The sequence below is a fragment of the Emydura macquarii genome, unplaced genomic scaffold (assembly GCF_026122565.2).
Source record: "Emydura macquarii macquarii isolate MOO-44397 ecotype Brisbane River unplaced genomic scaffold, CSIRO-AGI_Emac_v2 contig_2063, whole genome shotgun sequence".
NCBI lineage: Eukaryota > Metazoa > Chordata > Testudines > Chelidae > Emydura > Emydura macquarii.
The window spans coordinates 1,541,667-1,567,050 of NW_027132200.1; the positions used below are offsets into that span (position 1 = coordinate 1,541,667).

Genomic DNA, 25,384 nt, shown 5'->3' on the forward strand with positions numbered 1-25,384 from the left:
GATTTTATAGGAACTGTCCTGATACTCAGGGATTTTTCTTATATAGGCGCCTATTACCCCCAAACCCCCTGTCCCGATTTTTACACTTGTTATCTGGTCACCCTAGTGATGGAAACTTTTCAGGTTTTCCATTTTGCTGTGCAAATCAAAAACATTCAGCTTTGGTTTCAACTGAACAATTATTCACTCAGCTCTGTTAGTAAGATTTAAACTAGGGGTTTAAATTCAGTGCTCCTTGATTTGACTCTGCAAAATGCTTTTTTGGAAAGTTCTAATAAGACAGAAATCTAGCCTTTGCTTCAGTAAAGAGTTAAACTGCAGGGCAGGAAGGGGAGTATAACTAACATAACAGTACATTTGACCTGTTTCCCAGGTACATTTCTATTCAATAACGTATTTTTTGTTCTATACATTCATAACCTTCTGCGTAATTCTTCATGGACTGACTTGATCACAGTTTAAGCTCCAAACTTGCAAAAGAACCTGTATGTGTGATTCCTGCAACCTGCATACTCCCACAAACTTTAATAGGACTCAGTGCTGGCAGAGCCTGCTCAGGCAGATTCTTATGGAGTATCAAGCTTTAGGATCATGCTTGTTCTTTAATCAGTTTTGGGATATTCATCTTTGTTTTAACATATATATCTCAGACTGTTAGGGCCCAATCCTACAAACACTTACACACATGCTTAACATAGTTCCACTGAAGACAATGGAACTACTCAGGGCAATAAAGATAATTGTTTGTAGGATTGGGGTCTTAACCATTTCTTTTCTAACTAATACAAATTTACTATTTCCCTACCATCTGTACATTCATTTAATCCAGGAGAGCCTCATTATTCTTGTTTGCTAAGGGCTTGTCTGGATGGGGAAATTGCCTGGACTAGCTATCCCAGAATAGCTCCACATGTAGACATTATTTCAGATTAAAAGTCTCTTCATTCAAGAATAATTAATGCACTTCCAAAGCAGAGTAATTATTTTGGAAAAAATATCACTTTTATTCCAGAAGAGACTACCCATATGTAAAGATATGCCAATCAATTTCCCCTAATTTTAATATATTTGTGGCACTCATTCACAAACATTTAAATGTGTATAGTCTTGTATTCTCAGAGTGAGAATTTTGGCTAAGATTACTATTATAGGAAACTATATAATTATTTTCTATGTAAAACTTTGTATATCACACTTTAAGATGCACATGATATTCCCTATTACACTACCTACAGAGTTATTTGTCTCATTTTCAATTAACATTTATACAATAACTGACCAAAATGTCAATGCTTCTAACTAAAACTAAGTGAGATCTCATTCAGAGGGACAAATTATATGACAGAAAATTTAAAATACTGGGATGTGGATACAGCTAGTTGGACATTTGTGAACAGAATATTCTCCCATGAGGAAATATTGATTAATTGAAAATTAATGTGTCAATATCAACAAATTATCTATTAGAAAACAACACATCATGAAGTATTTTGATAATGTCAGTTTTCGATTTAAACATTTTTTAAAACAACTTTTGACTTTTTTTTTTTTCCAAAACAACTTTTAATTTAGAAATTTTTCATTTTATATTACTAAAAAATTCATACCATTTTGGTGGGATAACATTGAAATGTTTCATTCCAATTTGATCAATACAAATAAACACATCCAAATTTTGTTTCATGGGAAATTTTGAAAAAAAAAATATTTTGTTCTGCTCTGGAATGGAAAAAAAAAAAAGAATCAAACCCATGAAATTTAACACAAAACAGAAACAGGTTCCCATCCAACTCTAGCCATGGAATATTTTTTCATGGAAAAGAAATACACAATTCAAGAACTGATATAACCAAAAGATTACTAAATTATGTAACCTCAGTGTAGCATGTCAAAGCATAACTTTTATTTGTAACAAAGAGTCAGAAGTCAATGTCATTTAGATATTTGTGGATGCTATTCTTTGCTGAAGTTAATGATGTAGCCAGACAGTATAATATTCAGTTCACCTATAATGTTCTTAAGAAGAGGAAATTGAATTCCTGATATAACTTTTAGCTCTTAATATAACTACTTCCAGAGCAATGATAACAAAGCATAAAGGGCTCATTCCTGTGAGGTGAGCAGCATAACCTTTCAGGAGTTATACATCATCAATTTCTATTGAGTTAAAAGGGCTCATATTGTCTATTAAGAAAGATACATTCTATCTAAATATGAATTCTAGATACAGTATCGAAGATCTACTATACATATGAAGAATGCAATGTTTTTTTATAACACCTAGCTATAGAAATGCTCATTCTTAAGAATATGCCATTTTATGATTTACTGTGGAAAGATAAAGAAAAAGAGATATGAAAATAATATGAAGTGAACTTTTACTGTTTGATACTAAATTTTCAGTCAGATTGTAAAACTATTTCTTTGGCAAAAGTCTGCACATTGGTATTATTGTGCATCAACTGTTAATCTAATTGCTATTCATTTTCAAAATTTGAATGGCCTGTTATTGGAAACTGTGGGGCAATTTTCTTAAACTAAACCTTCAAAATTGGAAGTGTCTGGTTTCAGTAAAACAAAACAAAAACAAATAAATAAATCCAGATGTATATATTAAGAACTCCTAAAATATCATCACAATATGTCTTTCATCAATATAAATGTTCATATCAGCATTTTTTTCCTTCTGTACTGAAAAGTAAATTAAACTGTCAAGCCTCTATAATTATCTTTTCCTCTCTTTGCAGTTTCAATAAACGGAGGCTTTGGCAAATAATAGAAACAAACATTTTCAAATGTATTTGAACTTTCACTGAGAGACTGCCTTAGTAAGAAGAAACCTGGGGAGCCTGTGTCAATGGTAAAATAATCTGAGTTGGTGGGAAGGAGTCTTAGGTTATATTATTTCTGATGCTTAATTATTTAATAGTCCACAGAGATATTAGGCAACAATAGGATATGAAGGATGGCCCAGTGGTTATAGGGGCAGCCTACAATTTCGGAGAGCATGAAAGACTTCTTTCCTGGTGTGATGTTGCACAATTTATCTGGTCTCTCTCTGCCTCAATTCCCCAGTTATAGAAATGAGGAATATAACACTTCCCTACCTCATAGAGGGGTTGTGAGGCTAAATATATTGAAGGTTATGAGGCCCTATGAGTAACTACAGAAAAGTACTAGTAAGAGTTTTACATTAATCAGTAGTAGTAGTTTTCACTAATCAGTTATAAATGAAATATATTGCAAATACCATATTTGCTAATATTTCAATATAGCAGTGGGGAGAGATTATCTCAATGTAACTGAGTGAGATTTCATTTAATATTTTTCTTTTTAACTTGCCAGAGCAAGAATCAGGTTTCGTATTTCCATGGTGGTAGACAATTTAAAATTGAGTTGATGAAAGCTAATTAAAAGAGTAACATGTTTTTCAAAATTGGGGGGATTGTTTTTTTTTTTTTGGGGGGGGGTCTTAGGGCTCATTTATATGGAGACACTCACAGGAAAATTAATCCAAATAAACTAAAGGTATGAATTTAAAGTGGATTAGTAACTGAATTAAACCCCTGTGTGGACCCTATTAGTCAGAATTAAAGTAGCTTTAATTCAGGTGAATTAAGCTAAACTGAGCAGGCCTGGAGGAAGACAACACAGAGAAGAAAATCTCCTGAACAACCTCAATAGGCAGAGGGCAGTCATGTAAGAAACCAGCACAGTGACAGACCAACATACATGTGCATATCATTTTTCATGCAACAGGAAAGGCAGTGTGTCTCTGCCCCACTGAATATAAAATCTATGACCATAAACTAATAGTTAGACCCATGTGACCAGACCCTTGTACTTGTGTGGAATCCAAATAATATCAAGGAGATTCCATGCAGGTGCTGGGGTCAGCCCATATGGTGTTCAAATGTCATGACCAAAATTATGTAGAACAGGAAGTCTCTGTCTGTATGAATCCATCTGCAGGATTCAGACCTAAGTAACTTGATCTATCCAAAGCATAACTAGTTCTTCTCACCTGGTGTTAGAGATCATCATTATACTATGTACAGTAATTAGTACAAGTTAGTTATTAGCAGACCATTCTTTTTTCTTCTAAATTCAATAGATATGTTAGTCATTGCTTCATAGAACTAAAACCAGTACCTCAAAACCAGTGAGCCTTGCTTGTTTCATTATGTAACCAGCATGAATCACTCTTTCAATGATCTACAACTAGTCTAAGTAAATAATTAAAATGAAAGGAAATCAGCCTCGAACATCTGTGTCAGGGACTACATTATCACAGATATTATGCAGAATGTTTTGCATTGACTTCAGCTTTCATGTAGTAAACCTGGGGGTAAAATTAATTCATTTATATACCATTTACCTTTCTGTGCTGTTTGCTATGCATCAAATCTGAAATGCTTCTGTATCTAGAGACTAAATATTTTTTTTCACACAGCAGCATTATTGTGAAAAATAGGATCTTATACAGATTCTCTCTGACTCTTCTGCACTTAAACTGGTTAACCTAAAATGAACAATGGATGAACAATCAAGTTTGGATACACTAGACTGGATTTTGTTTCACAGGTTTTCAATCTGTACAGTGGAGATGATAACACTTGCCTACAGTGGTCACACACATACAGTTTTGAGATGTGTTACTGGTTTTATTAAGTATAGGGAATTTCTCTCAAATTGACTGAATCTTTCCAAATGGAAAATATTCCAAGTGTGACCATTGTATTATTAATATCACCACGTTAAACTCATTTGTAGGGTGGAAGCTGATATTATCTACTGAACTTTTATAATTTTAAGATACAGTTTAAACTTTTCTTACCACAAATAAAAACCATCCCTTAGTATGGTAATTAACTCAATATTTTCAGTTCCCAAGTGAAAAGAGAGAGAGAGAGAGAGAGGCCAAAACACCCCACACAACAGCTGGTGTTCTTGTTTCTATCAGTTTGATTTGTCATGCTGAATATGTCCTCTGGACTTTGTTTACTGTCATTTGGAAGGAAGATGTGCTATTTAACATGCCATATATGCTTCTATTTCACAAATGGCACAGAAGTCAGTAAAGTAGTTCACAGGCTTTTCTTGACAGTGTCCTTCAAGTTTTTTATTCATTCTGTAAAGCACGTAGGATATTTTTGAGTGTTGTATAAATAAAGTAAAACATTCAGTTTACTGCCATTTAACCTTAATGTTATTAACTTTACTACAGCATTTATAGTTTTCAAAATATACCTAGAACAGGGCTTCCCAAACATTTTCATAGTTTTGACCATGCCTAAATGGAAAGATGATGTTTTGATGAATGCCACATGACACTGAAAGTAAACAGAGAGACAGACTTTGCACAGGATTCTGAAACATAATAAATTCCTCCTTACTTAGCATGTGAGATACACAGATGTACATGAAATAATTTTTAAAAAGTTCCCTGCATCATTTTCCTCACCTGTATAGAGAGTTCTTCAGGTATAAGTCAGAATCGTTCAAAGACTCTAAAATCCTTCCACATCCCTGCCCTCCTGCACATGACTTCTCATCCAGAATAAGGAATCTCTGAACTCTTCTGCCTCTCTCTCCCTCTTTAAAATGGCTGCCAAAGCTCTCTTTATAGCCTCCAGCCACCTTTATCATGTGATCTGATTAGCTTTAACAGGTGATCCCTCTCAGGTGGGATCTTGCTAGCTAATCTCTTTTCCATGGTAAACCAGTACTTCTGGTAGGAGCCAGCCTTTTGCCTCAAGGTATTCCCATCTGAATAGGTGGATGTTTAAGGTCTAATGACTAACCATTGTCTCTAGAGGTAGGTACATGTTATAGCCCTGTCAAGAAACAGTGGATTCCACATCCAAAGAGGCATTCCAGGATATGTCAATTTCATAACAACAACAACATTACATGATCAAGAATTTATACCTTGTACATAAAGAGTCTCTCCAAATTGTCATAATTTTAACAAGCTCTAGCTGGGAACCCATCTCATGATCCTTAGAGCCCAGAAAAAAATCTCACCCATAACAAGTGGGACACTTTATTATGCGGTAGGGGGATTATGGTGGGCAGGTATTATCCATGGACACAGAGAACTGTAAGGATTCTGAAGCTCAAAGAAGTGATTTACTGTGGTATCAACATTTCGCTGTAATCTCAGACCATCAGGCGGGTTATTTTCCCTTCTGTTCCCTGGACTCTTTATTTTGTATAAATAAATGTTGTGTCCTTTTGTGGGAGGAAGAAGAAATGGTTTTTGAGATAGCATGGGCTTAGTCCATTGAGGGCCCTGTAAAATCAATATCTTAGTGGTGTTCAACCTGTGTCCTAGGAACATTTGTGGTTTTAAGCTTTATATTGAGGGTGACCATTTTAAGAAAGTATTGTATTTGATTAGGAATTAAAAGTGCATCCTTGAGCCATGTCTTGTGATTTTTAAACTGAAGTGTTTGAATCAACCCCATTGCTATGGGGAAGAGGTAAGGAGCACTGTTCTCTAGCTGCCTCCTAGAGCTTCCTCTGCAGCCCTAATGACAAATCAAAGCAGCTCAGTGTGCTCTGAGCAGCTACTGTCCTTTTTATGCTGCAGCTGTTTAACAGACCTCCACCGGCTGCATGATGCACTACAGAGGATGAAGGAGCAAGTAGTTCTGCCTACTCCATTACCTGCTTCCCTGCTGGCTGTGAGAGCTCCAAGGGAAGATGGACAGGGTCTTGACTGGCTCTGCCTCAGCCTGGGAGAGTGCTTAGCAACGGATTGCTCCCCTCACACAAACAGCTACAAAGTGCAGCCAAAATAGGAGGAAGAGAAGCTGAAAGCTAACAACAGTTATAGTTCCCTGATACTTTCCCACAGTCTATGGGCTGTTCTAACATGTTCCAGCTGGTGTATGGTCCCAAAAGAATAGTTGGAGCACTGCACTCCCCGGTCACTCTCTATCCCTGCGTTCAACATGCCACCTGCACCAGGTACAGAGAGCATGGAGACATTATTTTCTCTCTATGCCTTCTTGGGACTGCACTGAACAGGGACTTTTTGGCCGAGTTTCATTCTCTTTCTGCTCTCGAAGCACCAAAAAGGAGTGTAACAGAGCAAAGGATTTGTCCCACAGAATTGACAGTGGTCCCTTCACCTTTTTGATATATCATGGTAATCTCTTAGGCTGAAAAGACTGGAAACCACTGCAAAATCAGTATGTTGAATTGAATAGAATAGCGCATGGGAAGCCAATAGAAACTGAGGAACATGTGCATTATATGCTCCTTTGTATTAAGCACCCTCAGAACTGGATGATGCATAAATCCAGCCCTCCATTCTACATACGATCTCACTGGATAAATGTTCGTTATTATGACCCAAGTCACATAAAATGACTTTCTTTAAAATAGTATTTCAGAGCTTCCCCACAAAACAGTATCTTTTGTAAAATGTCTATGCTTCATTCCCTGAAGTTCAACACGACTCAATAATCTAAATGCTGTGAGTATTTTATTTTCAGATGAGAATTTCACACAATGTAAAATCAAAGCTGTTGTAAGCTGAAGAGGTGCAGAAGTTATCTTAGAAGGCAGCCGTTGGGAAAAATCAATTTTATTAGAACTAAAAAAGACAGAAGGCTGCTGCTGAAGAGAAAAAAAAGCTCACCTTCAAACTGTGTCCCCCAAACATACTAAAATATATAATTTATTCGTTTTAGTCCTTTCTAAAGTTTTGACAAACTTTTTCTGGTGTATTTTATTCCCTTCATGCATAGCTTTTAACACAGTATATGCTGTTACAGTAAATTCCCCCTCTGTAATATTGCTTGGAGCCCTGTTGACTCAAACAAAAGGAATATATTAAATACAGTTTTTCACCTCTAGGTCTTTGGTTCAAATCTGGCCTAAGCTGGTAGCAATCATAGCTAGTTTATTTATTTTATGCTGTTTGGTGGGTTATGTGAAATGAACTGATTTGTTGTCTGTTATGCACATTACACAAAACACTACTATAATCAACACCTTTGCAAGCGATTTCATGAGAGAGGATACTCAACCACACTTCTATCATTAGCATATAAGGATTCTTGCACATTGGGTAAGCTGCACTATATCATCCTCAGACACTTTCACAGATATACTCTAAAGTTGTGGATGTCTGAGTGAATTTTTATATTTAACACATATAGCCAACAGCAGCCTTTTGCAACTCAATGCTTTGAAAAAGGAGAATCTCTCATGAAAAAAATAATTATTTAGTCATTTTTTACATCCATAGAGTTCATTTAAGTCAAAGAATTATTAGACAATTTAAAATACTATTTAAAAAGTGATTAAAACTTAGGGAGTATTTAAAGAAAACCCACATTTGTGTAATAGCACAGGCTGGGTGACATACTTCTGCCAATGAATCTAAACTCCAAAACCATTTTGCAGTAAAACATACTACTTTCTAAATTCACATTGTTATACTGTTTTCTTTACCCTGCAATTAAAAATAACAAACATTTATGGAGAATTGAAAAAAATGTGCTTCTCATGCTCAGAGTCTAGAAAACAAGTACATACACTGCTCCCAGGCTCTAGAATCTAAATTCACTCTCAACTGAATATTTTGTAACACTAAATATAGTACCTAAGATGGGCAATATTTTTAAAAATTGAAGTCTATGTGCTAACATTTTTCCAGTATTATTTCTGCACATGAAAAGGACATCTAAAGCTCATAATTAATTAATTGCTTAGATTTTAATTTATTGCTAAAAGTCAAATTAGCATCAAGAGATCCCAGTCAGAATTAATGTCCCATTGGATTGGACGCTGTAGAAATATTTAAAGAGACACTCCTTGACTTGAATAATTTACAACTCGGATTAAAACAAGTTGCAACAAGAAATAGTAACAGAAAATAGGGACGGTGGAGAATAGAGCATTAACAAGGGGAACATAGAGATGAGGCGTGTTCGTTATTTGTAGGCTTTAAGTCATATATCTTTAAAAGATAAACGAGTGATTAACTAATCTTAATAGATAACTTGCCTTTCTGTCTGATATATGAAACTCATCTTAAAACGTATAAATGTTGTTGATATATATGAGTTTGTACATACACAGGTGGTATCATAATTCATATTATAAAATTATGGGCTAGATCCTGAACTGTCCAAAAGCTCTGCTTGACACAGCTTTAAGTGGATAAAGGTGGCTTCATGCCATCTTTCTATTCCTGTGATCCTGGTGCTGGCTTGAGGGCAATTTGGTCAGCAGCACAGGTCTGAACAGCTTTGGGGCTGCACTAAACTGTGTCTAGCTACAGTGGTCCCATAAAGATTATTTGCAGCTGCGACAGGAGAAAGGAAAGGGATGAAGAGCTGAGTACAATAGCTTGACACTATCTAGAGATTCCCTCATGTTGAAGAAATCTCTGTGTAGCTCATTAAAATAGCTTTAAGGCTGTTTTGCACTACTCGTAACATTAACAGCATTTGTGTATCTAACTGGTCACATACTAAATAAAAATTTACCCCTCAATTACCAAAATGTGGGATCCATATACATCAGAGCTAAATTTCAATGCTGAAGACTTTTCTTAGTAAACTCAATAGAAATATATTTGAAAAATAATGCACACTTACGTTTACAGACAGGTGGCCTCCCTTTGTTACTCCATAATCCATCTTCTTGACACACTGCTGTTCCTTGTTGACTAGATTCTAGCTTGAAGCCCTCGTTACATTCATATATCACTCTACTGCCCAAAGTGTACTCATTACCCATAACTGAACCATTTCCTGGAGATTCTGGAATACCACAAGATACAGCTGGGAGGAAAAAGATGGAAATCTGTCATCTTTAGGTTTTAAGTCACATTTACCTCCTCTATAACAAAACCCATACATGCACAATAATGTCATCATGGGTCATCACTATTATCAATAACCACTGAAAACAATTTCCTCCAGGTCTACAACTTTCTAACTAATCCAAAAATATTTTTAAAAATGGATATATAAAATAAAGTGTAGTCAATGTAGGCAGACTTTCTCATAAATTAATCTATATTTGTGCAATTCAGTCCAATCTGCAGTTACAATAGATGATATAAAATGAGCAGAGTAAAGTGACCTATTCTAGTCCAACAGGCCATTTATTGGTCAGAATCATCCAGCAGGTACCCAAAATTATGAGGCCCAAAGTCCAATAAAATATCAATGAAGTCTACCAATGCTTTGTTCTTATTTTATCTGTAGTTTTTCCAAACTTCCATCATTCCAAAGACGGGTATGTCTACACTTTAAGCTGGAGCTGTGATTTCCAACTTGAGACATACCTGTGCTAACTCTGATCAAGCTAGCATGCTAATAATAGAGTGCAGCTGCAGCAGTGCAAACATCAGGAGGGTTTAGCTGCCCCAAGTATGTACCTAGCACCTTGGATGGGTACATACTCAATGCAGCTAGTCCCTGCCACTGCTTGCACATCTGCAGCTACACTCTATTTGTAATGTGCTAGCTCAGTCAGAGCTAGTGCAGGTATGTCTCCACAAGCTGGAAATTGTACTTACATGGTGAAGTATATAGCCATGCTCTAAGATTGCCATCTATGAAAAAGGGGTGAAATCCTGACCCTGTGGAAATGAATGGCAAAATTCCCATTGACTCCAAGAGGACAGGATTTCACCCAAAGTCTCTGAGGTGGGGACATTGTTACCATCCTGACTCCAGCCTGAGGGAGTCTTTCTTGTGGCAGATGGATGTCAGCTCAGTGATACTGCCAGTCCTTCAGCCACTCAATCATGCTCCTCAGGGCTCTGCCAGTCCCCACTTTGCATTGCAGATTAATAACAGTTACACCTGCCCTCTGAGCCACTCTGAAAACATCTCCTTGTAGTGTCCAGTCCCTGTTGCTAGACACTCACACCAATTACCAGGTTCACTACTCCCAAGGGAATAGTATACACATATCAACTTGTTTGATTCAACTGAGTTTTAGTTCCAGCATAACAACACAGCACTGTAATCTATGTATACTAAAACCAAATATAAGTTTATTAACAAAAGGAAAGATTTAAGAGATAGTGAGCCCACCATACAGTATCTAACAACACCTAATAACACAAGATTTTAAGGTAAAATAGAATTTTGGAAATACTTATGTCAGAAGCCTTTGCCAGTGATGCCTGAGTCAATATCGACCTGTTGCAGTTATCAAAGCCTGCCCAAACAACTGATTATTCCCAGTGATTTCAGCAAAGAGCTCTGTAGGAGTAGGAACTCTTTTGTAGGGGCTTTATTTTTACATGGTTAGCAGTCCACAGGGGTGAACTCCTAGGTGCTTGAATAACTTGACAAACAGAGGAAGATTTTACATTCGCCCTATGGTGTTTAAAAAAACCAGGTTGCCCTTTTATTTCTCTAGAAAAATTTAATCTCTTTTAAAAACAGCAGCTTGGAGTATAAAATATACCACAATAGCTAAATTAAGCCCCTTTAATTAAGGATTAGACAGTAAATCAAACCCATGTATCTGCAAAATCACCTTCTTGTTCTGGTCCAGCCTCTGATATATTAGTCTTTGGTAAATATAACATAGAAATGAAATGTAAGTTTAAGTGTTACCCTTCTAAATATTAAAATCCCAGGGATGAGATTTGATGATCAATTGGGGTTGAAAAAGAAAAACTCTACCCCATATGTTTTTGCTCAATTGTAGGAAGCAATGCAACATTCTAACTTAATTGAACAATTTTTCCACTGCTCGTCTTCTTTGGATTGTGGACTTTTATTTCAATTTTATCAAATTACTATTTGCCAAAAGAATAAAAGGACAGCCTTTACCAGAAGCCTATTGAACACCAGTGAAGAAACAAATTTAAAAAATCCATTTAATTAATGGTATAATGTACCTGCTTCAGTGTAAAGGATTAATTTCACAATTCATTGTCACGGTACCATGAACATAACACTACAAACTTGTTTTCATGATTTCAAAGCTGTCACATTTGATGGATTTAAATTAAATACAGAATAGTGTTTGGAATTTGATTACAATGAGACAAACTAGGCATCATGAATTGATAAATGTGGTTCATGTTCCTGGTTAGTGGTTTTTGATTGTGTTTGCTCCTGACTGGAATATGCCAAATTGCACATGCAAGTAGAACTGAAAGAATGTGACAAAATAAACAGCTCCTTTTGTAACATTTACATTAACATTTTTAAAACAGTCCTAATACTAAATTTCCCCCCTTTGAACAGAATTTGACAGCTGAGGAACCTTTGCTTATACTTTTAGATAGGTAGAAATTTGGAATTCCACCCTATTTTCTACCCCTTTAAATCTACTAAATTCTCCCTATTCCCAATCACAATTATTGTGTTTGTTTGTTTTTTTGTTGGTAGCAGGATTTTGGCAACCTTTTCCTCTCTGCCCTACAAACCGTCTCTTTCAATTCTTTTCAGTTGTGATAGAACAAACTTTGGCAGGGCTCCTGAAGGACTTACTTTGGGATGCAACGGAGTTAGTTTTAATTTCCTGACAACTTTTCGTTTTAACATTTTCTTCTGGGAGCAAGATATCAATTTCTGTTTTAAGACAGCACATGGTCAATGTTGGAGGCCCAGTGCAATTTGAGTTGGCTGACCACTGTCGTAAAGGCCTAACATAACTTCAGCTGCTTGATTGGCTATTCTGACCTCTGTAGCATGACATCTTCCAATTGGCAGAGATGAATAGGACTACTGAGTAACCTTGAAGATGTCTCAGTTTCTGCATACCACGGCATATAACAAGATGAAATACACAACAGGTATGCTTGCAGCTGCACATAGATAACAGTGATGAGAACAACAAGTTGTCCTTGAACGTCTGGGGGTACATTTTCTCACTGCCAAGGGGCATATTTTCACACTGCCATCCTGTAACCAGATATTGCTTTGATGACCCCAATTATCATGGTAAGAATGGAATGTAGTCAAGGGTGAGAACCCAATGTAGGTAATTAGCATATATGATAATGAGTAGAGAGGTAATTAGGTGAAAACTGTGTATGGAAGGATATAAGAAGTCACCACTTAGACAAAGGGGTGCGCTCCATCAATGCCTGATTCCGTGGGAGGTGCTGCCAGTCGGACCAGAGGCCACTGACTCCCTTCCCTCCCCTGAAGAACGTTGTTCCTCTATACAGCCTTCTGAGTGATTGCTTAACTCTCCAGGCTTAGTAATTATTGTAGTTAACTTTAGGCTTTGTATTTAACTAGTATATTTATAGAAAATCTTGCACATTGAACCTTATTGATCAGCAAACCTGGCGTACCGTGTCTCACTGGTATTCACGCTGATCACTAAATGTCCAATATTAACAGTGAACTGTCTAAAAATAAAAACATCAGGGTTCAAATTTTAAAAATATATGTAGGCCCAACTTTGTTCTTCCTTAAATCAGTGGAAATCTGGGTATAATTCTACTAAAATCAGAAAAAATCCTATGGAATAAAGGAACAGAATTTGGCCCTCTGTGACTTTCCTATAAATAAATGAATCTGCTGCATTCATTTTATCAGCAAAATAGCTCTGTCAGCAGATACTGTTTACACTCTAGTTTGGTGTTAATATTACAGGAGACTACTTAAAGTCCAGGAACTCTAATATCCCCTGGCATTTGCATGGCAGACTGCAGAATAAAAGGTGTATACTATTCAATTTACCTTTAAATTGCTTAAGGTGCACCAAACAGAACTGTTTGTTCTACTATCCCCATCATGTTACAAAAAATATTACTGCACCTTGTGCATCCTGATGTCAGTGTCTGCATCTGTTCCTTCCTCTCTTATCACTTCCCTTTCACCATCTTCATTCTACCTGCATCATACCTGACTCCCTTTTTGGTTTTCTTCTCCCACTCTCATACAGGAACCCTGTTGCTGTTCTGTGTATTCCTTAGGTTGCCAAGCTATTGCTGCTGCAGTAAAAGACGGTTACTTACCTGTAACTGCTGTTCTTCAAGATGTGTTGCTCTGTTCCATTCCATTCTAGGTGTACGCGTGCCCTCGTGCATGGTTACCAGAACTTTTTTCCCCTTAGCAGAACCTGTAGGGCCAACTCCGGTGCCCCCTGGAGCCCCACGCACATGCCCCAGCATAGGAGGCGCTGCTGGTCCTACACTTCCTCAGTTCCTTATTGCCACAACTCTGGCAGTGGGGATTGTGGGGTGGGTCATGGAATGGACTAGGTTGAGATCCCAGGGAAACACTGGGTCACAGACCTGCAAATAGAGCCTCTCCACCCCCTTCAGGAATCTAATTGTTATGAGGTGGGAGAAAACTGATTTCCCATCCAAAGAGTGGTGGAATGCCAATATAGCTGCTAGGTGGACCTTCAGGGAAGCTATGGCTAGCCTCTGGAGCTTTAGTTGTAACAAGTACTCCAGAATCACTTGTATCAGCGACATACCTGGTGAAATCCCGTGGGACTCCGCCCAACAGGTAAATCCCTTCCATTTAGCACGATATACGACCTGCGTGGAAGGTTTTCTGCTACCCAGCAGAATTTGCTGGAGTTGGCTGAACAGGTTTGCTCATCTGCGCTCAGCCACGGCGTCTCCACACTGTGAGGTGTAGGGAGTCCAGGTTCGAATGCAGCAAGCAACTGTGGTCCTGGGACAGGAGATCATGCCATCTTGGAAGTTCCAATGGAGAGGCAATCGATGGATCCAGCAGCATGCTGAACCAGTGCTGGCATGGCCGTGCTGGCGCAGCCAGTCCGGCGCAACTAAAATAACGTCCGGTTTGTCCCTCTTCATCTTGAGCAGGACTTTGCAGAGGAGAGGAATGGGTGGGAACACATACATGAGTCTCCCCAACCACTGCAGCAGGAGGGTGTCAGAGAGCGACCCGGCCTCCAGACCACAGAGGGAGCAGAATTACAGGCATTTCTTGTTTCACGCTGATGTGAACAGGTCCACCTGGGGATAGCCCGACCATTGGAAATCGTAGAGACCACCTTCAGATGCAGTGACCAGTTGTGGCAGGGTGAGAATGATCTGTTGAGGCAGTCTGCCTTGTTGTTCCTCACTCCCAGGAGGTGAGAGGCTGTTATGTGAAAATTGTGCCTCACAGCCAGGTCCCACAGACAAATGGCCTCCTTGCAGAGGGCTGATGAGCAAGCTCCTCCCTGTCTGTTGATGTAATATATGGTCGCTGTATTGTCTGTCAGTACCTGCACCACCTTGCCCGCAATAAGGTGGAGAAACGCTCTGCATGCTAGTCAAATAGCCCACAATTCTCTTACATTAAAAATGCATGCGCCTCTTCTCCCTTGACCAGACTCCCTGTGTGCCGAGGTTGTAGCTGATATGAGTCCCCTCCCTAAGTCCGAGGCATTCGTTACCAGTGTAACCGAGTGGCTAGCTCATCAAACAGTACATCCCTCAACACTGCCCAGGGGCTTCGCCACCAATCTAGTGTAGCCAGGATGTGAAGGAACTGTGACCACCCAGTCCAAGGAATGTCTGATCGGGGCATAAACCAAGGCTAACCACGACTGAAGTGGCCTGAGTCTCAGGTGAGCCAGACTCACTACATAAGTGCAGGCCACCATGTGGCCTAACAGCTGCAGGCAGTGCCTGGCTGTTGTCATTGGGTAGAGGTGCAGGCGAGCGATGATGGTAGACATCACCTCGAATCGCAGCTGCGGCAGGAAAGCTGTGGCTTGGGAGGTGTCCAGAAACGCCCCGATGAACTCTATTTGCTGCATCGGGGTTAGCAGATGGAGCGTATCAGATCTACACTGCTCTGGACCTGGGCCCTGGACCTGCTCCTGATTAGCCAGTTGTCCAGATAAGGAAAAATTTGGACCCCTCTGCACCTCAAGTGCGTCGCCACCACCGCCATACATTTCATAAACACCCTTGGGCCAAAGGGTAGTGCTGTAAACTGTTAATGGGAACCAGCTACCACAAAGCGGAGGAACCGCCTGTGGCTGAAGAAGATAGAAATGTGGAAGTACGCGTCCTTCAGACTGAGGGCGGCATACCAGTCTCCCGGATCCAGGGAGGGGATGATGGAGGTAAGAGAGACCATGCAAAATTTCAATTTCTTAAGAAATTTGTTGAGATGACATCTAGAATAGGCCTTAGACAACTTTTTGCTTTGGGGATGAGGAAATACCTCGAGTAAAACCCTTTTCCCTTCGCGTTCAGTGGAACCCTCTCTACAGCCCGCAGGCTGAGAAGTGTCTCTATCTCTTGAATGTGGAGTTGCTCGTGAGAGGGGTCTCTGCAGAGTGACAGGGCAGGAGGGCTGTTGGGAGGGGTAGAAACAAACTGGAGGGCATATCCTGCTGAAACTATGCCTGATGTCTGAAGTAACCTTGTCCCATTCAGACAGGAAGGGAGCTAGGCGGTTCAAGAAGGGGGGAGGGATGCGGGGAACAGACTGGTATGCCACTCTTGGGTGCACCTTTAAAAGCTGCCTCCTTTGATGCTCAATCTTCTAGACGACCCTTGCTGGGGAGCTGAGGAGGACCTGGGAGTTGGATGCCATCTTCTAGATTGCCTATTTCTATCCCTCTGCCTGTAAGGCATGAATCGCTGACGCTGGTACCTCTGCTGTTGTTGGCACTGAGGATGGAACTGGTGCCTAGAGGTGTGGGCATACAGAGACACAAGGAGCGGAGCGTGGTCCTCAAGTCTCTCAGACCATGCAACTTTGCATTGGTCTGGTCCAAGAACAAGGCCAATCCATCAAATGGGAGGTCCTGGATGGACTGCTGGACCACCTGGGACATCCCAAGGACTGCAGTCATGAGCATGTGTGCATGCAGATGGTGGAGGCCATAGCTCTGCCCACCAAGTCTGCTGCATCCAAAAACACCTGTAACACCGCTCTGGCCACCGTGATGCCCTCGTCCAGGATGGTACTGAAGTCCAGCGCCTGGTCCTGGAGCAAAGCATTCACAAAGCACTTTAGTAAGTCCTAGAGATTGAAGTTGTACCTTCAAGAGAGCCTGCTGATTGGCAATTCGAAATTGGAGGCTTGCCGTTGAATAAAACTTTCTCCCAAACAGGTCCAGCTTCTTGTTGTCCTTGTTTTTTGGTGTGGAGGTGTCCTGGCCTGTTCCGTTGATTGGCCACATCTACCACTAGGGTGCCTGGGGCAGGATAAGTGAAGAGGTACTCAAACCCTTTTGTTGGGATGTAGTACTTTTCCTCGGACCCCTTGGAGGTTGGGGCCACTGACAAAGGGGTCTGCCACAAGGCCTTTACTATTTTCAATATCCCCTCATGCACAGGAAGGGCCACTGGGCTTGGGAGGCCGTCACTAGGAAGTTATAGAGGCTGTCTGATGCCTCTCTCAGCTCCTCCTCCTCCAACCCCAAGTTGGAAGCCACCCTCATGAACAGTTTCTGGTGCGCCCTGAAGTTATCCAGGGATGCCCAGTGATCCTGGTTAACTGGGGAAGAGGAGGAGAGTTGGAGTGGGGTGGATGGTGGCACAGAGACCCCTACCTGGGGGCCCAACTCATTTTTGGAAACTGAATGATGGCCCTTGTCTGCAGTCGGTGGTGTGGATTGTACTCCAGACAACGTAAACATCTGTGGGCCTGATCTGACAGGATATCCCCAGGGTTCCCAGTACAGTCATTGGGGAGGCCAGTACCCCTGAGGCCATACCGGCACATTTTGTTGGTGGCGGCAGCTTGCCCGGTAGCTTTCCTCTTGCGAGGACCCCGACTAATTGTCCGACGACCACAGTGGGGCCACCTCAGAGGTTCCCACTGCACAGCGCCAAGCAACAGGGGAGCGGTGACCCGAACTGGGGTGCTCCGGTGCACAAGGAAAACAGCCTCTTGGCATCATCGAACATGATGACGACAATACTCAGCACCAGTGCCAACGCGGGGAGTCATGCTCTGACTGTGAGCTGGAACATCCGAAGTGTCACCTGAGCACCAATAACTTGTGGTGCCGCCTCCCTCTTGGTGCCAAGTCAGCCTCCGGCGACCAGGTTCTGCGCCACCTCAGTGCAGGTGAACTCCTCAGTGTCAGGGAGCGGGAGCAGTGCCGACTTTCCTCAGGGAAGTGGTCTCCTGCAGGCAACCCTGACGGGCACTGCCTCCTGGCATGAACTTCACCCAGTGCCGGGGATCGTGACTGGTGCTTGGAGGGCGACCTCGCTCCTTGCGCCTCCGATGGTGGTGCTCCAGCGACTGTGACCTGGAGCAAATTCTAGGGGAGCAGTGCCGAGTTGACCCCTCCACCTGGGGCAACAGGGATCTCGTTCCTCGCTCCAGGGATTGCCTGATCCAACCAGGGAGTCTCAAGGTGGGCCTCCCCTGTGACACTAGCCCCTTCTCTCTGGGTGGAGGCTGGGGCAGGGGCGTGTGCAAGGCCAGCAAGTTCCATGCCGCCTGAAATACCTCCAGCGTCAATGGTGCCAGCAGGTGTAGAAACGCCTCCCACTGCCAGAAGTCAGGGGTGGCTCTCTAGTTGGAGACATAGGCTTCTTTTGTAACAAGAGAGCCTCCACAGTCTGGCTGGGGTGTGGCACTGTGCTCGACCCCGCTCTCTCCGGTGCGGGGGAATGACCGTGCTCCGTACATTGTTTGCGTTGCTTCTTCCTTGACGGAGAGGAAGAAGGTCAGTGCCAAGATGGGGCCAGTGTTGACGGCGCACACTGTACCAATACCATACTCAGTACTGAAGCAGAGTGGGTCGGTTCGGAGGCCAGTCGGAGTGCTGCCTCCATTAGTAAGGCTTTCAAATAGATCTCTCTGTCCTTTTGAGTCTAGGACCTCAAAGCCTTACAAATCTCACACTCGGCTTTGCGGTGAGCTTCCCCCAGGCATTTTAGGCAACTGTCATGGGGGTCGCTCAACGGAAAGGCCTTCCTGCAGACACACAGGCACACAGCTTGAAGCTCGGTGACGAGGGCATGCACTGCTCCCGGCAAAGTCCCAGCTAGGACTATCCTAAACTGACTAACTACACTAAAACACTTAAAGCCTAATCTACCTAACTAAGTTAAACAAAACAAACAATTAGGGTCAGAATAAAAGGGAATGAGCACATGCGATTGCAAGCCAAGGCAGTTCCAGCAACTGTCACAGGCGGAAAGAATGAACTGAGGAAGCGTAGAGCCGGCAGTGCCTCATATACCGTGGCATGTGCGTGGGGCTCCAGGAGCCAGCCCTACGGGATCTGCAAAGGGGAAAAAAGTTCCAGTAACTGTGCATGAGGGCGCGCACACAACTACAATGGAATGGACATGAGCAAGCATTCAAAGAAGAACTGGTAATTACAGCAGCAACTCATGGTACTGCTTCAGTTACAGCAATCTGTCTCTTTGCTACTCATCTCTCTCAACCCATAATACTAGTAGTGGAAGGAGGTATTCCTGCTGCTACTCTTTGTCTGATTATGCTAGCTGGTTTTAGATCAACAGTGTCCAAACAAAACATATCACAAAGTGGTTTTCACAAAGTAACATAACAGCAAAACACACATACTTTTTGGAGTAAGGTTTTATGAAGAGAGCTAACTAAGATGACATTTGGTCATTTAACAGCTGAGAGTTGTCAAAGCCATTAAACACATAAGTGCACTGAAGCTGTTATCAGCTTCCCATGTGTTTGCTAAAATGACTAAGAACGGTAGAAGAAAATTGTCCAATTCAATGAATGGTCCACATACTTCTCAGCTCAATGATTAGAAGAGACTTACAGCCTGTGCCACCAACAAGTACTTTGTACTTATGTATGAACACTTCGAGCTCGGTTATGAGCATTCAGAGAGTGAATAATAAATAATTCTTTAACTTTAGTTGTCTTTGTTCTTCTGTTGCAGCAAGGTATATTTTTTCTAAAGATCGTATAATCAGCACAAGCTGAAAAGCTTATTTACTGCCTGGAAACTAGGATGCAACTTCATTGCTCATGAATGTATACCTTCAAAAATATTCTTCTATTTCTATAGGAAAGCTTTCCTTCTTCTTAAAAAAAAAATTTAAACCAAACAAAAAAATCCTTTCGGATTCCTGAATCTATTCACATATACTGTGTATGAATACACTACTTACAAACACAGATATTTCAATGATATATGCCACAGCAATTCCTTTGTCTTGAAGGTTCACTAATTTAGGATGTGTTGAGCCAGTGGGGATATACAGTAGAGTTGAGGTCTTCTGGTTAAAATGTCCTGCCAGCAGCCCTCACACCTTAAAAACAGGTCATCTGTACCTGACCTCAGCTCTCACAGTGGTCCGCAAGAAGAGATATAGGGCATGTCTATGCTAGAAACTTAAGTCAACTTACATTAGGTCGATTTAGAGCCACTAAAGTAATTACTGCGGTAGTTCATGTCCATATTGCATGTTTCCACCGACTTAAGAGGGACAGTGTTGGGGGGCTAAGAGCCTGGCTCTTAGCTCTGCACACAGCTCCCGCTGGAGCCCAGGTGCTGCCCCCGGGCTCTTGGCTCCCTGCTCCCCACCAGGAGCAAAGCAACTGCACAGTGTGGAGTGGGGAGCCAGGCTCCTGGCAGGGTCAGGGAGCCAAGAGCCTTGAAGCAGCATCTGGGCTGGTGGCGGGGAACAGGAAGCGAGAAACCTGGGCAGCAGCCTGGCTGGGAACAGTGAGTCCGGGGGAAGCCGAGCTCTAGCTGGAGCTCCCCACCCAACTGGCTTTCTTGTCAATTTCACTGCTCTCCAATTTCAGCAGGGAGGTAAGTAACCACAGTGTCAAAGAGGACACTGAGTCACCCTGACTACACTATATATGCTAGGCATTGTAGAAACACAGTACAAAACAAAAAAAAAAAACAATCCCTGGCCCAGAGAGTTTACAATCCAAGTATAAAACAAGCAACAACAGATGATACAGACAGACCTGCATTTTAAAAAATATAACTTGGCCAAATTATAAAACAATTTTCCAAGGACAATAATAGGAAACTTGTCCTTTGTAAGGATTATATCCCTGACAAATTTCAGCTTTCTATCCCCATTGCTTCAGTGCTATAACTGTAAAACATGATTTTTTTTTTTGACTGGAAAAAGTATATTTTACTTTCCTCATACCGCAAAATATCTGAACCCGTTTTTTGTAAAACTTTCCACAAATATCAAACGGGGGATAGATCAGGCTTGCAAAATTTTAACCCCTAAAAAAAGTTATATACAAATGAGAGAGTGGGGTGTAATGGGGCACAGAAGCCACCATGCAAGACCAGAAAGTGCTAATAGGCTATTGACTATCAGCCCAAATTGAGACACCGGAGCAGAGGCAGGATTCCAGGAATGGGGCTGGAATTGTCTTAAAAGAAGAACCCTGCTCAGTTGGAGGGGAGCAGGCAGAGACAAAAGAGACTGGCTGTATGCTGGGACTGTGGAAGATGATGCCTAGCAGATTTCCCAGAGGAATGGGAAAAGTTTAAATTGCTTCATGTTTGTTTTGGACTTTGAGTGCCCCAGAAAGAATAGAACTGTATGTAACCTAGCCAGAGAGCTAAGTCTCTGCAACCCAGAAGGGTGGGCGGAGCAGTGGAAGACTCACTGGGAAACTGAAGCTGAGCGGCTACTGCACTGCCTAACGCCACAAGGATGTGCTATAATTCTTTGCTCCATCTACAATCATTTTGAATCACTGTGACTCATGTTTGTCTGTTGCTTTGAAAGTAACAGTAATAACAATACATTATTATTTCTTGGAAGAGAGTCAAATTCTTTATACAGCAGGTAGAGCATTATTAATTGAGTCTCTACTTGAAAAGAGAATATGAAATGAATAGGAAATGAAAATATCATTTGACCCTAACAACTTAACCTAAGTGAGAAATATGTTCATATTAAAATTGGAACTGTTGCACTACACATACATACAGAAAAAACACTTCACTTTTTTTTTTTTTTTAAACACAATCAAATTTGATTCCAAACATTATTTGCTGCATAATCATGTTGTTTATTTATAAATTAAACACTGTGGAATAAGTTTTACTGGTACTTCAGACTTAATCAAAGGTCCTTTTTTTACAAATATCCCATGCTGATATCTATAAACTGGGCATATATCTCTGGCTCTAATTAGTTTTCAAGGAGGACTTGTGTGTTTTCATACAAGATAAATACGTCTTTCCAAAATTTTAAAAAATCTCTTCTTTACATATAAAATCTTATTGTAAATGTATATATCTTATTCTTATAAATTAAAGTTGAAATAATTAATAATCATTATTAATTATAATTTCATATTCATCTTTATAGCAAGCATTTCAAAGATTAAATTTTCTCTACAAGGTCTTTTCCTCTTGGAAAAATACTTTAACACAAAATGGCCTTATTACATTACATATATATATAGATTAAAAATGAAAACCAATAAGGTATGTAAACTTGTCTTATTTCTAATGTTGCTGTCACAGACTCATAGTGCACAGGATGGTATAAGTACAAAGACAGAGTTAATGCATTTCTGTAGTTTCCTAGTGGTTTTGTTCCAAGTGTAGTTAGTTCTGAATTTCTGAGATTTCATTCCATTGTGTTTTTCTTCAGAATTGTGTTATTATAACCTTATTGACAATCTTAACCTCAACTTTATTATTGTTAATTTCCTATATTTTTGGAACTCTTTTCCACAGGTATCCATTGCCTGCTGATCATGCTTAAGCTATTCTTCCTCACTTTCAAACCCTAAACATGTCAACTCCTATTTGCACATTATGCTCATGTTTCCATCCTCCTAATTTCATACTCTGTGTATATTCCTAGTTATCCACTACTTTAATTTGTTTCTGTTACTCTCTGTAAATTATTCCATGCTGCCCCTCATACTTGGGAACAGCTTCCTTGATCCTGGGCAGCAAAGCAAAGAACCACTCTCCCCCTCCTCATTCAAAATCTCTCCCAATCAACACATACATAATTAACTATGTTTAGGTAAATTTTTCAAAGACATTTTGGGGAAAGCCAATTTAGAGCAAATTTCTCTCCACAAGGGTGGAGGAATGTTCTAAATGTAGAAGAAAACCAGTAAACACTGAAGAAATGCTGCACTGTGAAGAGAGGCAGGCCAAAGAGATCACAAGCCTTTTGGCGTTCCCTAACTTCTTAGATCTTGTATTTGTAATCTTAATGTTCTTTTAACAGAGTTTCTGTGTTCAGTTTCCTAGGTTTAAAAAAGCAAACTGGGAGGAAAAAACCAGAAATTCCATCAGATGGAACCATACTGACATCCACATGGTTCATCAGCAGAACTGGAACTGTTAGATCCACAATACAGACCTCTGCCTCTTGAGCTAATAGAGTAACTGAAAAAAGTAGTAGGTTGTATTCCTCTATGTGGATCAACGTGAGAGGGCGATAAGACACAATCTGCCAGTGTTTTCACAGATATTTGATGACATTAGAGGAATGGGAGACTCTGGAATCTTGGGTTCAGTTCCAGGTTCTGGAGGGGAATGTGCTCTAGAGAGTATAGATCTTCTGCCCCTGTCCTCTCCAGCCTGTCCTCCCAGTCCTACCTCTTCCCCACCTACACTTGGATCCTCATCTCAGTCTCACCTCCCTTCACCACACCACAGCTCCTCATCCTAACCTCAGTCTCCTGCCTAATCAGTCTTAATCTCCACTTCCTTACTTTTCATCTGAATGCCAGCCTTCCTTTATCCTGACTCTCTCAGACTCCCCCCCCAGGCTCCCTCTACACTGGGCCCCTGATATGACCTCAGACTGTCTCCCCCTCCTCTCCTAGTTTCAGGCTTCTTGTCCCAGTGTCCAGTCTGTCCCCTAGCTCTTTTTCAGCCACAATCTCCTTTCCCCATTGGATCCCACTCTCAGTCACTTTGCCCAGATATCCCCAGTCTCCATCTCTATATGACAGTCTCTCCCCATCCGCCATTGCCAGCTTCCAATTCTTGTCTCTACTCCATCCACCGCTATCCAAGGTCTGCCTCTTCTCTGATCTGCAGTTGAGTTAGGTAACTTCCTTAAGAGCACAGAAATGGGAGACATCGAGAGCACTGAACAGATAGTCTCCTGGGTCGTGTGTCCTGTGCCCAGTGTCACAGCAGCCTGCTGGAGCATACTCAGAACTGAGGGAATCTTAGCAAAATGTAGCTGCCAAACTCTAACAACTGTCTGTTGAGCCTGGGTGAACTGAGATTTTTAAATGCTTATAATTTAGTCAAATTTGGGCAGTTTTTCCACGGGGACAACAAAAGGTGTATCCTTGATAGCAGCAGAATCCCCTTCTACATTTCAAGTTCTTACTCCAAAATATGGTGGAGGTAGATCTGCTCATAGAAGAGGACACCATGGGGTTTTTTTTAACATGGACAAAACATATTTTCCCCTAATCTTATTCTTGGAAATGGCTGAACCATTTTGTTTACATTTTCCAAAAACAGTCAACCTGAAGCAGATACTCATGTTAAAGTTTGTGAAAGTTATAAGCACCTGAACACAGAGTCTTATAATGACAAGTGTTTGGCACCTTAACTAGAAATGGTAGTACCAGTTCTGTCTATAATTAAAGAAAGACTTGCAGCAGTAAGTGGAGGCATGTGTGACTGGCTTGGAGAATATGGCTTTCTTTCATACTTCTCATCTATGATCTTGTATGACATGCCTCCACTTCCCTTCAAATGCACTTCACATGCAGGCCTCTAAACTCTCTCTTGATCATCTTAGCCCCCTTGTAATGGTACTAACAATATTGAAGAAAATGTGAAATATTTATTTTAAAAATTAATACAAAAATCTTGGAACTAATAAGAAATGTACTTAATTTCATCATTCAGTTATAGTGCTTTGTGTTACTCCTCATCCTCTCTCCTTTGTTTGAATGTTGTCTATTTAGATTGACAGCATTTGCTAGCAGGAACTTTGTCTTCAGACCTGGTTGTAAGAGACTAGCACACTATTCAAGCTATATAAATAATACTAGGCTTCCCAAAAGTGTTACCCAAAATATGCAGTTTTGGGGTTTTATTCAAAGTAGTATTTGTTGTGGCTTTCTTTGGTGCTTTCAGAATTGGAATGGCAGGCAGCAATAGACAGGATTTAATGGATGATATTTTATGCAGCAAGCAACGTCATTAAATTAAGGTATTCAAAAACTAATCAAACAGGAAAGGGGACACAACTGAATGAAAGGAATGTACAGATGAAAGGATATGTCTTGTGAAAGCTGTCAACGTTTTTATAGGTCTGTGGGACTGGGAGCCAGACCAGACAGACTATTCCTATATGGGGATGGATGCTACAGTCAATTGTGTGCTGGAAACTGAAGTGTAACAGACCTATATTTGCCCTGACAGAGTCACTGGGGCACCATGATAGCTTTGTCATTTGTGACTGCAGAGACATCAGGAGGAGAGCAGATATCTGTATATGAGGGCAATC

The 25,384-nt window shown here is 40.8% G+C and overlaps 1 protein-coding gene across 1 annotated transcript in view; it reads right to left on the reverse strand.

Moving 5' to 3' along the window:
* CSMD1 (CUB and Sushi multiple domains 1) overlaps positions 1–25,384 on the reverse strand; it is a 1,845,645-nt gene that overhangs the window by 123,549 nt on the left and 1,696,712 nt on the right. The window contains exon 50 of the mRNA XM_067558441.1: positions 9,621–9,806. Within this exon, the coding sequence (XP_067414542.1) occupies positions 9,621–9,806 (186 nt within the window). The remainder of the gene's footprint in view (positions 1–9,620; positions 9,807–25,384) is intronic.